This window comes from Panthera uncia (genome assembly GCF_023721935.1).
Source record: "Panthera uncia isolate 11264 chromosome D3 unlocalized genomic scaffold, Puncia_PCG_1.0 HiC_scaffold_8, whole genome shotgun sequence".
Classification (NCBI taxonomy): domain Eukaryota; kingdom Metazoa; phylum Chordata; class Mammalia; order Carnivora; family Felidae; genus Panthera; species Panthera uncia.
The window spans coordinates 75,692,242-75,704,331 of NW_026057586.1; the positions used below are offsets into that span (position 1 = coordinate 75,692,242).

Below are 12,090 nucleotides of genomic sequence, written 5' to 3' on the forward strand. Positions count from 1 at the left end.
TGTCTTACTCACGTTTGCTTTTTTCTGGAGCAGTGACTTCTAATCCTTGATTTACTTAGTTCCGTCATTCTGTGGAGGAACCTTTGGGTTCTCTCCCAGTGGGAGGGGGAACCCAAAAGAGTGACCCCCCACCCACACTTAGGCTAGAGAAGCTGGGTTGTTTAGTGATCCAAACCATGCGGTCTGGTGTCAGGCAGACTGGGTTCATATTCTAAATTGGCCTCTTTGCAACCTATATGATGTTAAACTCCCAGGCCTCCATGTCTTTACCTGTGAGATGGTGCTGACATTGTGTATTCTCCATTCCAATATACTGTCAGTGATAAGATGCACAAGTCATTTAATAACTGCTCTTTGGGTGCTTGGCAAGGACAGAGACAGCTGCTTAGTTCCAACATATGTTCACATTTCAGAAACAGTAGAACTTAGGAAACACTAAGTCACCGAATCAGAAATTTGGTGCTAATGCCTACCTCATGGGGGTCCTGCAAGAATTAGATGATGCATCCCGGTGCTAACACAGGTCCTGGTCCATAGAAAATGCTAAACAGTATTGGTTACTATTATTATTTTATTATATTGTATTTACGATACCATCTTTTGCTTAGGAAATGGTGTGCCCCTATAAAAAGTTTGAAACCACCGTTTTAGGACAATATTTGGTAGCAATAGGTCTCTGTTCTACTTTTTCAGGTTCAACAGCTGCTTTAAAGACACTTCTGAAGGGCATGATAGATGTTCTTTTCTTACTGGCACTGTCTCAGGTTGCCTCTGTGAGGAAATGGTATCTTTGTTACTGAATGGGAACTCCTATAATAACTGAACTGATAGGAGCTCCCAGTTAGCATCTTTTAAAAAGCTCATGAACAGTAAGATTTTCCAGCTCAGACCATTTCTATATTTTGAAGAGATTTTTAAAAAGGATTTGATCCAATCTGGCACCTAAAACCCTACCTAAGTCTGTTTTGGAGGGGAGTTGGTGGGCAAACATATGACACAGTTTTAATTATGAATCAATCTGTCAGCTATAAGATTAAAAATAAATAATATGCAAATAGCTGCCTTCAAGAAAGAACCAGACATTCCAGGAGGGCTTTAGCCCTGTGTCTGTTTAGACTGATGCTCACTATCTGACTGGTTTCTTCACCCCTGACACGCTGTTGAACATTAATGGTCTCCCTGCTGGTCTTTGCATTAGGTGTGAGAAGTAAACAGTTCTTGTTCAGAACTGTGAGATTTGCTTGAAAAGCAACAGATAAGCCCACGTAGAGATATCTCTCTCCCACTCTCTGTCTTCTTTTTTGGACACTGAGAGTAGATCATTTTTTATACCATTGGTTTCTCTTAGAACTGTACCGTGATCTCTTATTTGCAAAAAAAGGCATGTAAGAAAGCCCTGCTGGCTCCTGCGTGAGGAAGCTGTCTCCCTCATCTTACTGCTAAGGTGGAGTCAACCCTTCAGTTTCTCTTTTTCATCCTGTATCCATGGGGTTGGAAGGTTAACAGACTCATACTATAGTAAACAGATGATGTTGCCCTTGGTGTGGAGAGAATACACCCGTGGACACATAGTAGACCTAAGAATTCTCATTGCGCATTACCTGGTTCAGAATCATAGATTGCCTATTAGAATACTTTTTAATTGTTTTTTTAAGTTTATTTATTTTGAGAGAGAGAAAGAGAGTGCATCAGTGGGAGAGAGAGAGAGAGGGGGAGAGAGAGCATCCCAAGCAGGCTCTGCACTGTCCGTGCAGAGCCCAACACGGGGCTCGAACCCATGAACCTCAAGATCGTGACCTGAGCCGAAGTCGGATGCTTAACCAACTGAGCCACCAAGGCACCCCTAATACTATCACTTAATGCCACAATTCCAGGAACTCAAAATAGAGTCTCAAGCTAAACATGTGACTTAGGCGGAAAGAATATATAAAAAGTCTGAGTGAGCTAAAATGAGTGTTTGGGTGCTTCACACAAACACATAACACTCCATAACATTAAAAGCTTGACGAACAGGCAAAATAGAGACAGTAAAATATAGAACCAACAATCACAAACTGTAAGTAGAAATCGGAGATGTGAGGCCCCTTGAAAACTGGATGACAATAGGGAAATAGAAGAGTGCCTCTTAGTCCAATGGGCAGTCTCCACTGAAGTGAGAGTAATAATCTTGGCCCTTCATTGAGCTTTTCAAAGATTTCTTCTTTAGCACTTTGTAACCTATTTTGAAAGAAGAGGTAGCAGAAACGGGCTAATAATAAATTGCAGTTTTTCCCATAAATCAGAGAAAGGGAGTGGGACCCAAAGGCTTAGGTATGTTCTCAAGTGGCAAGTTAAGTTATTTGGGCAACGTATATATTCTTGTGTCGACAGATTTTCTGGGGTCTCTATGCTCTGCAAGAGGCACCGCTATAATCATTAAAATGAGCACTATCTTGGTCATTACTTTTTATCCCTTGAATTTTGTAGGCCACAGTAAAGTAGAATAGTATGCCAGAAATTCAGAACATTGGGGGTGCTTGTGTGGCTCAGTAGGTTAAGCGCCCGACTTTGGCTCAGGTCGTGATCTCGCAGTTTATGAGTTCCCGCATCGGGCTCCGTGCTGCCAGCTCGGAGCCTGGAGCCTGCTTCAGATTCTCTGTCTCCCTCTCCCTCTGCCCCTCCCCCATTCATGCTCTGTCTCTCTCTGTCTCAAAAATAAACATTAAAAAAAATAGAAACAGGGGAGGTGGTAAATATGGTATTGACCTCTGTGTCATGGATGGAGACACCAACCCCCCCGCAAAGTTCAAAATGGCTGTGTTTGTGGTTCCAGGCTCCATTTGATAGTATAGTTCCCGGTCGGCTTACCTCCGTTTTTTGGGGAGGGGAGGGAAATAAGAAGGCAGCACAGTAGTTAAATGGAGATATTTGCAGTCTAGGATGAAAACTGTCTTAAGAAATGGGTTTTACTACATGTAAGACGGAGGCCAGTGGAACTAGTGGGCATTGTTTATTCATTGTTTCTGGTTTTAGGAGATTTAACCATGTCACCAAAAGGGTGATCCAGGGATCCTTTTGAGGCATGACTGCCTACTAGGGATGACAAACTTGTAGTGTTTTCCTATTTTCTTCCCCCGGTAAAGAAGGATCTGTAGCTAAGGATCCAACCAGATAACCTTTATTCCCCGTCTTGTAGCTGACAGCGCACCTCAAACCAGTACAGTAGGAATTAACAGGGCTTTTGACATTAAAATACAAATTACTAGACCACTTACTACATTAAAAGCTTATCAGCTCAGTTAACAAAATGAAAAGCTCTGTTTTCTGAGCCGCATCGAACAAATGTGCTTAATTGATGTTCTTTAATTCTATGTGCCTGGGAAGATTTTTTTAAATTGATAATCAAAGGGGGTTAAAATAGGGAATTAGTCATGGAAACAGTGGCAACATTTCATAAACTAAGTCTACTCTAGGTTTGAAAATTGGAAGCAATTAATAAACCGTAGGCTTCAAGGCACTTCCTTTTAATTTACTTCTTTTTGTTACGTAAAATTTAATTTACTGCCTCTGTGCCTCATTCCAACCATTATTAGAAAATTGCCCTTAAACTTTGAAAGTATTGGATATAAAAGCTCTGCAAGTGCTGATACTGAACCTCAGCAAAGAGAATAGGAAACGCCGAATGCACTGACATCGAAGTCATTCTGCCATCGAGCGGGGAAATAACTTAGCAAAGCCAGATTACATCTCTCAATAAAATGACAATTTCATATACATGCCTTCCCATTTTCTGATAGCTAACTGTATAACAAAAACCATTCAAGTGATGCCACAGTACACTATTTTCAGGATTATTCTGAGCTTCCCTTAAATTTTTTTTCTTTTGTTGCATGAAATTAAATTTATTGCCGAGATATTAAAATAACTCTTGGTGTCCTCCGGGGTCAGTCCTCCTTGATAAGAACTTATTTTGCTTTCTCAGACTATCTCCGGTTCCAGTGTCCTGTGGATGGTGCCGGGGCCATTGTAGTTTAATTAGCTGACTGTGATACCAGTCTGTTAGATGCCTTTCCTCGGCTCACATGTTCCACATCGTATTATTGTCCGTGAACCTGATCTCATTTAAAGTTTAGCCCCTTCCATACGGCAGTCACTCTTGCTTGATTTACTTTAGCCACATCTTCCAGATGGATCCTGAGTTAGAAAGAATCAGAGACTTTTCGTTTTCCCCCACGGCACGTGTGTGTCAGTGCTAAGTGGGTGGGCGTGGCCTTGGCTGCCGGGGCTGGAGAAGCAAACAGGAGTGGCCCGTGGACCGCCAGTGTCACGTAGGCTCTAAAGTCATTGGCTCTAGAAGCAGCTTCTCATTTTAAATCCACTTGCTTGATGCAGAACTGGATTCCTCTCCTCTTTTAGGTAATCACAGACCTGGAGGAGCAGCTAAACCAGCTGACCGAGGACAACGCTGAGCTCAACAACCAAAATTTCTACTTGTCCAAACAACTCGACGAGGCTTCTGGCGCCAACGATGAGATAGTACAGCTACGAAGCGAAGTGGACCATCTCCGCCGCGAGATTACGGAGAGAGAGATGCAGCTCACCAGCCAGAAGCAAGTGAGGACAGTAAATAGTGTCAGAGATCCCTGACACCCTTTGATCCCTTTACATTTTGTTTATTTTTTTTTAACTTTTATTCAGTTTTGAGAGACAGAGCGCGAGCAGGGGAGGGGCAGAGAGAGGGAGACACAGAATCCAAAACAGGCTCCGGGCTCTGAGCTGTCAGCACAGAGCACAACGCGGGGCTCAAACTCACGAGCCATGAGATCATGACCTGAGCTGACGTCGGCCGATTAACCGACTGAGCCACCCAGGCACCCCGATCCCTTTAGAATTTAGAGCAGGCACCTGGTACACCTCTCCCAAGGGATCTAAGACTGAGCCTTGTCCATTAGATGGGGGCTCTTTTTCATAGTCATGTCTACGTTTTGAGGGCTTGGGGGGTTTGGAAATGTGGCTTTTAAAAGTGGGTCGTTCTTCTTAATTTTGATTTAAAAAAAGTAAAAGCAAAATAAAATGTTTTGGGACACCAGTGTGAGCCACATGACTTTTATTTTTTAAAGATTTTTTAGAGGGGGGGAGGGGGGCGGAGATACAGGGAGAGAGAGAGAGAGAGAAAGAGAAAGAGAATCTTAAGTAGGCTCCATGCTCAGTGCAGAGCCCGACATGGGACTCGATTCCCACGACCCCACTGGGATCATGACCTGAAGCCTCCCAGGTGCCCTGGACCACTTGGAAGTGTGGTCTCTTCTCTCTGGCTTGCTTTGGGTTCTGCCGTTAACATGGTGGCAGAAATGGCCCTTTATCCATTCTTGTCCCCTTGGTTTGTAGAAGAAAAAGATAAACTGTATTTTCAGACTATAGTTAGAAACTTGTGCTTTTTCTGACACTGATCCAACAAAAGTAACATCCAGGAAATCCTCATTTGATACAAGGCACAACTGAGTGGTACTGATTTGCAGACGATGGAGGCTCTGAAGACCACTTGCACGATGCTGGAAGAACAGGTCATGGACCTGGAGGCCCTAAACGACGAACTGCTGGAAAAAGAGCGTCAGTGGGAGGCGTGGAGGAGTGTCCTTGGTGACGAGAAGTCCCAGTTTGAGTGTCGGGTTCGAGAGTTACAGAGGATGCTGGACACCGAGAAGCAGAGCAGGTGGGACTTCCTGTTTGTAGAAAGCCAGTGACCGGCAGCTTCACCAGGACCACCTGAGCGTTGCGAACAGGGTGCCCACCGGTCCCAGCTTGCTCAGGACCGAGTGAAGTTTCTAGGATACAAGACTTTCCGTGTTAAAGCTGGGAGACCCTTGGACAACCCAGGGTGGGTGGGTCATCCTAGTGGTAAGTATGGTCAGTGTCACTTGGATTCTGGGGTAGTAACTAGTAGCTGGTGTCCTTTTACTCTGTGTAGAGGCCTACAAGTCAGAGCAGGGCAAATATCTCAGTCCTCTCTTTGCAGAAACTTCTTCCTCAGGTTTGTTATCATTGTGACCACATGGCAAGACTATGACCATTTTAATCCTGCTCATGTGTAAAGCTAGTCACCCATCTATACTAGGGTTACTCAGTCTTGGCACCATTGACCGTTTGGCCCAGATAATCTTTTGTTGTGGGGGCCGTCCTGCATGTTGTCAAACGGGAGCCTCATCCCTGGTTTTACCCACCACGTGCCAGTAGCAACCCTTCCTCAAATTGTGACACCTAAAACGTCTCCAGACATTGTCCAGTGTCTCCCGAGGGGCAAAATCACCCTTGGCTGAGAACAGCTTCTCTACAAGAATAGTTAAAAAAACCTTTTTTTTTAATATTTACTTATTTTTGAGAAAGAGAGAGACTAAATGTGAGCAGGGGAGGGGCAGAGAGAGAGGGAGACACAGAATCCGAAGCAGGCTCCAAGCTCCGAGCTGTCAGCACAGAGTCCGGCACGGGGCTCCAACCTACAGACCACAAGATCATGATCTGAGCCGAAGTCGGATGCCCCACAGACTGAGCCACCCAGGTGCCCCTACAAGAATAATTTTTTTGTTTCTTGGTAGGAAATATAATAATAAATAATAATAATAATAATAATAATAATAATAATAAGTTCAAACAGTAGCTTTTCTCTGCCACTTTCGCTTCCATAGTCCCCTGGCATAGAATCCCCTTTCCGCTGGGGCTGTGATCCTGCAGGTCATATACTTCCTAGCCCTAGGGGGTGCCATCCACACTGAAGACATTGTAGATGTGAAGATTGCTTATGACAGTGTTACAGCTCTTGGCAGGAAAGTGTTTTGGTCTAACAAAATGGGCATATTATGACAGTTTACCAACAGATAGAAATAAATGGTCTTGAGGAATAGGTCCCATTTTCCAGCTGGACACCGTGCACAGAGGCACGGTGTGCTGGCTGGAGTTAGCCCCATGATGTCATGTCTGCACAACGGAATTGTGTCCGTCCTTCATAACCTCACTAGTGTCACCTTCCTCTGAAACTGACTTTCCTGGGACCCTCTGAACTCCTTAAGCAAGATACAGTAGGCATGGAAATGTCACTCGTTTAGCTGGACTCCATCAGACTCATTTGGGTATTTTCCCACATTTACTGGGACGTACTAGATTCAACCAAATGTGTCGGATGTTTAATCTACGCCAAGTCAGTCAAACTAGAAAAGATTAGAGGCAAAAGATGAGACCCTTAAGTTTCAAGAGGCACTGGTAGAAATACTAAGGTTTTTCGACATCCTTCCTCTCAGGGTATTTGCTGCTGTGAGGGGCTGCTGGTTTAAGACCTCCTATTCTTGTTTACCCTGAGTCCTCATGGTACATTCTGGTTGCTTTCACGCAGACACCCCCCCCCCTCCCCCGCCCCCGCTCTTACCTTCAAGTGAAGCTCTTATCGGAGCTGTTTCTAGAGTCCCTCAGAGATAATTTTGAGGGTCGGGAGCTGGCTTCAGCATCAGGAAACACACAACTACTCATGGAAGGTATAATTACAGGCTGTGCTCAGGAAGACATTTCATGTATACTTTCGGGGGCACTTGTGAAAGATCTTGGCTTTTCCTTCCCCCCCTTCCCCATTTTGATGTTACATGGGATACAGAGATGAGTGAAGAGAATTCTTAATTCTTGTCCTCAAGAGGCAAGTTTCGCAGAGAAGATGAATTATGCATTCAGATATTTACCACCTCAAAATAGAGAGCAGGGCGTTCCAGGAGAGCAGTATGCTTATGCTCTGGAATACAGAGCAAGGAGAACTTCCTTGCAACAGGAGTAATTGAGCAAGGTTTTATGGAGGACATGGCCTTTTGAGTTTAATCCTTGAAGGCTGAGTAAGATTTGGGTTTGCAGGGGAGGGGAGGAGAGTGCTGGCCAGTGGAGGAGACTGTAGAAGCCCAGATATGGAAGTAGCAAAACACAAGACCTAAAATAGGGAAAGGCAGCAATTTTTCTAGTTTTCTTCTAGTTTTTCTATTCTCTAACCTTATTTACAGATATATTAATCATATTTGAGTTTCCCTAATAAGCACCCAAAACAATTAATTTACTGCATATGCTTAAAGGAGAGGAAATGTTTGCTCCATTGGGTCTCCCGTGGTCCTCTGCACCCTGGTCCTTCGGTGGGACCTCATTTCCTTTCCAGTCCCATGGGAGGCTGTGCCAGTCTTGCTATCCTATCAGTCCAGTTGCTTTTGGAAAAATTTCCGCTTCAACCTCCAAGTGAGTACTAACAGGAACTTTACCTGTTAAGAGTATTTTTACCCAAGACCTAAAATGGGTCAAATCTTTGCTCTGTAAGCAGTGAGAAAGCAAGACAGAATTTGGAACTTGGAATCGGGATTGGGCATCTATCCAGCCCGCAGCCTGTTCGGTTGCTTATTGGAATTAGAGATGGGCCCCCTTCCTTTTTCTAGATGGTGATGGTGGAGCTTGGTGATGGTGGGGCTTCTGAAACAGGCCTGTGCTTTTCCGGCAGGGCGAGGGCCGATCAGCGGATCACTGAGTCCCGCCAGGTGGTGGAGCTGGCGGTGAAGGAGCACAAGGCTGAGATTCTCGCTCTGCAGCAGGCCCTCAAAGAGCAGAAGCTAAAAGCCGAGAGCCTCTCTGACAAGGTCAGTGCCCATCCCTTTCCTTTTAGGAGAACGATTTCATCTCCATCTTGTAGAAGGTGTGCTCGACACAAATTCAGGTGCAGTCCGTGGTCCACATATTTCACAAACATAAATTCACTCAGTCCTGTAAAGCCTTGGGATTATGGTCCACCATTGGACATCCTTGGTTGGCGATAGCTTGGGAGGTGTGGCGGGGACTGGGGTGTCACAGTCAGCCAGTGACTTCTTTCACATCTGCCTGTCTGGGCCCCCTGAGGTCCAGATTTTGATCTGGGCACACAGCTCTTGTTTTCTGGCAACTGGTTTCTGGATTTAAGTTGTGGATTGATTGCTGGATTTAATGTCAAGCATCGGAAAGTGCTCAGTGACAAGAACGAATGCTTCTTCCATTGTTGCAGTAACAGGCAGCCGGGCCTTTCTGTGCTCCGAGTCCAGGGACACGATAGGCTCTGACAGCCACACTGGCACACAGTATTTCACACTGGAAATACACATGTCCTGTCCATTTAGCACGCCATATTAATGTTCACAGAGCAAGGTACCAGTGTTCTGGAGACTTATCTAAGTCTTGAAACAGATTTTGAATAGATGCCCCAATGTTACAGATAACAAAAGTGACGATCAAAGAGATTTCATGTATATACCCAGGCTCTCACATGTGCTCTTTCTCTCTCTCTCTCTCTCTCTCTCTCTCTCTCTCTCTCTCTCTCTGTCACACACACACACACTCAAAGCAGTAATCTAAAATTTGTATTCTGTATAACTCTTTGTTATTTTGTGATTATAAAAATAACCATTTGAGGTCATTGTGGCAGATCTAGAGACCATAGAAAAGTAAAGGAGAAAATGACTGGCAATAGAACCACTGTTCTATTGGTGAATTTATTTGTGGCTTTTCCTTTGCATAATATGTTTATGCATACATATGTTTTTACAAATTTAGATTCTTACTATGTAAGCAGCTTTGCATATTTTTTTTTTTTTAAAAACAAACCTATAACTAGGGGCTTTTCCTGAGTTACTGAATGTTTTTTGAACATTTAGTTCTAAAAAAACCCTAAACAACAACACAGAGGTACCTTTTTTTTTTTTTAATTTATTTTTTCACTTACATCCAAGTTAGCATATAGTAAAAAATGATTTCAGGAGTAGAGTCCTTAGTGACCCTTACCCATTTGCCCCTCCCCCCCCCCCCCCCCCACCATGATCCCTCCAACAACCCTCTGTTCTCCATATTTAAGAGTCTCTTATGTTTTGTCCCCCTCCCTGTTTTTATATTGTTTTTGCTTCCCTTCCCTTTTATTCATCTGTTTTGTATCTTAAAATCCTCATATGAGTGAGGATGTCTTTCTCTGACTGATTTTGCTTAGCATAATACACTCTAGTTCCACCCACATAGTTGCAAATGGAAAGATTTCATTCTTTTTTATTGTCGAGTAATACTCCATTGTGTGTGTGTGTGTGTGTGTGTGTGTGTGTGTGTGTGTGTATGTGTGTATACCACATCTTCTTTATCCATTCATCCATCGATGGACATTTGGGCTCTTTGCATACTTTGGCTATTGTTGATAGTGCTGCTATAAACAGGGGGTGCATGTGCCCCTTTGAAACAGCACACCTGTATCCTGTGGATAAATACCTAGTAGTGCAATTGCTGGGATGTAGGGTAGTTCTATTTTTAATTTTTGAGGAACCTCCATACTGTTTTCCAGAGTGGCTGCACCAGCTTGCATTCCCACCAACAATGCAAAAGAGATCCTCTTTCTCCGCATCCTCGTCAACATCTGTCATTGCCTGAGTTGTTAATGTTAGCCACTCTGACAGGTGTGAGGTGCTATCTCATTGTTGTTTTGATTTGTATTTCCCTGACGATGAGTGATGGGCATTTTTTCATGTGTCAGTTGGCCATCTGGATGTCTTTGGAGAAGTGTCTATTAATGGTCTTTTGCCCATTTCTTCACTGGACTATTTGTTTTTTGGGTGTGGAGTTTGATAAGTTCTTTATAGATTTTGGATACTAACCCTTTATCTGATATATCGTTTGCAAATATCTTCTCCCATTCTGTCAGTCGCCTTTTAGTTTTGCTGATTGTTTCCTTCACTGTGCAGAAGTTTTTTATTTTGATGAGGTACAAAGAGTTCATTTTTGCTTTTGTTTCCCTTACCTCTGGAGACGTGTTGAGTAAGAAGTTGCTGCGGCCAAGGTCAAAGAGGTTTTGCCTGCTTTCTCCTCTAGGATTTTGATGGCTTCCTGTCTTATGTTTAGCTCTTTCATCCATTTTGAGTTTATTTTTGTGTATGGTGTAAGAAAGTGGTCCAGGTTCATTCTTCTGCATGTTGCTGTCCAGTTTTCCCAGCACCACCTGCTGAAGAGACTGCCTTTATTCCATTGGATATTCTTTCCTGCTTTGTCAAAGAGTAGTTGGCCATATGTTTGTGGGTCCATTTCTGGGTTCTCTATTCTGTTCCATTGATCTGAGTGTCTGTTCTTGTGCCAGTACCACACTGTCTTGATGATTACAACTTTGTAGTATAGCTTGAAGTCTGGGATTGTGATGCCTCCTGCTTTGGTTTTCTTCAAGATTGCTCTGGTTATTCGGGGTCTTTTCTGGTTCCACACAGGTTTTAGGATTGTTTGTTCTAGCTCTGTGAAGAATGCTGGTGTTATTTTGATAGGGGTTGCATTGAATATGTAGATTGCTTTGGGTAGTATCAACATTTTAACAATATTTGTTCTTCCTGTCCAGGAGCATGGAATCTTTTTTCATTTTTTTATGTCTTCTTCAATTTCTTTCATAAGCTTTCTATAGTTTTCAGTGTATAGATTTTTCGACAAAAATACCTTTTTAAATCATTCCACTTGTGTGGGAACTTTGAGGTTCTTTCAGCTTTTTGCCATTATACATAACACTATCATGAACATAAACTTTGTGGATATCCATGATTTTTTCTTATAGAAATAAAATTTCATAGAAATAAAATGATTGGATTCAAGGCTAGAGCTTGCCCCTCAGGAACACTCTGGAGTTCCTCGATACTGGCTTACTTTTTTTTTTTAACCCGTGAGGAAACAAAATGTAGTATTTAGCGGTAAATGAACCTTTTTGTGTTTAACTTGAATATTTTTTTTCTATTTAACTGTTCCTAGAGGACTCTGTAGCAAAGTTTGCCCATCCTTTATGACCCCAGACATTGATATGATGTTTTATTATTAAAAAAATTTTTTTTAATGTTATTTATTTTTGAGAGAGAGAGAGAGACAGAGACTGTGAGTGCGGGAGGGGCAGAGAGAGAGAGGGAGACACAGAATCCGAAGCAGGCTCAAGGCTCCGAGCTGTCAGCACAGAGCCCGATGCGGGGCTCGAACTCATGAACCGTGAGATCGTGACCTGAGCTGAAGTTGTATGCCTAACCGACTGAGCCACCCAGATGCCCCAATACAATCTTTTCTTTTTTTTTTTTT

General features: G+C 43.2%; 1 protein-coding gene across 5 annotated transcripts in view; it reads left to right on the forward strand.

The window, feature by feature from the left end:
* The window catches only part of CIT (citron rho-interacting serine/threonine kinase), a 159,550-nt gene that overhangs the window by 116,085 nt on the left and 31,375 nt on the right, over positions 1 to 12,090 (forward strand). For 3 of the 5 annotated variants that reach the window (XM_049619261.1, XM_049619262.1, XM_049619260.1), the window contains exons 24-26: positions 4,396 to 4,593; positions 5,499 to 5,692; positions 8,492 to 8,627. In XM_049619261.1, the coding sequence (XP_049475218.1) occupies positions 4,396 to 4,593; positions 5,499 to 5,692; positions 8,492 to 8,627 (528 nt within the window). Of the gene's footprint in view, positions 1 to 4,395; positions 4,594 to 5,471; positions 5,693 to 8,491; positions 8,628 to 12,090 lie in introns of all 5 variants that reach the window. The other 2 variants (XM_049619259.1, XM_049619258.1) reach the window with 1 other exon arrangement.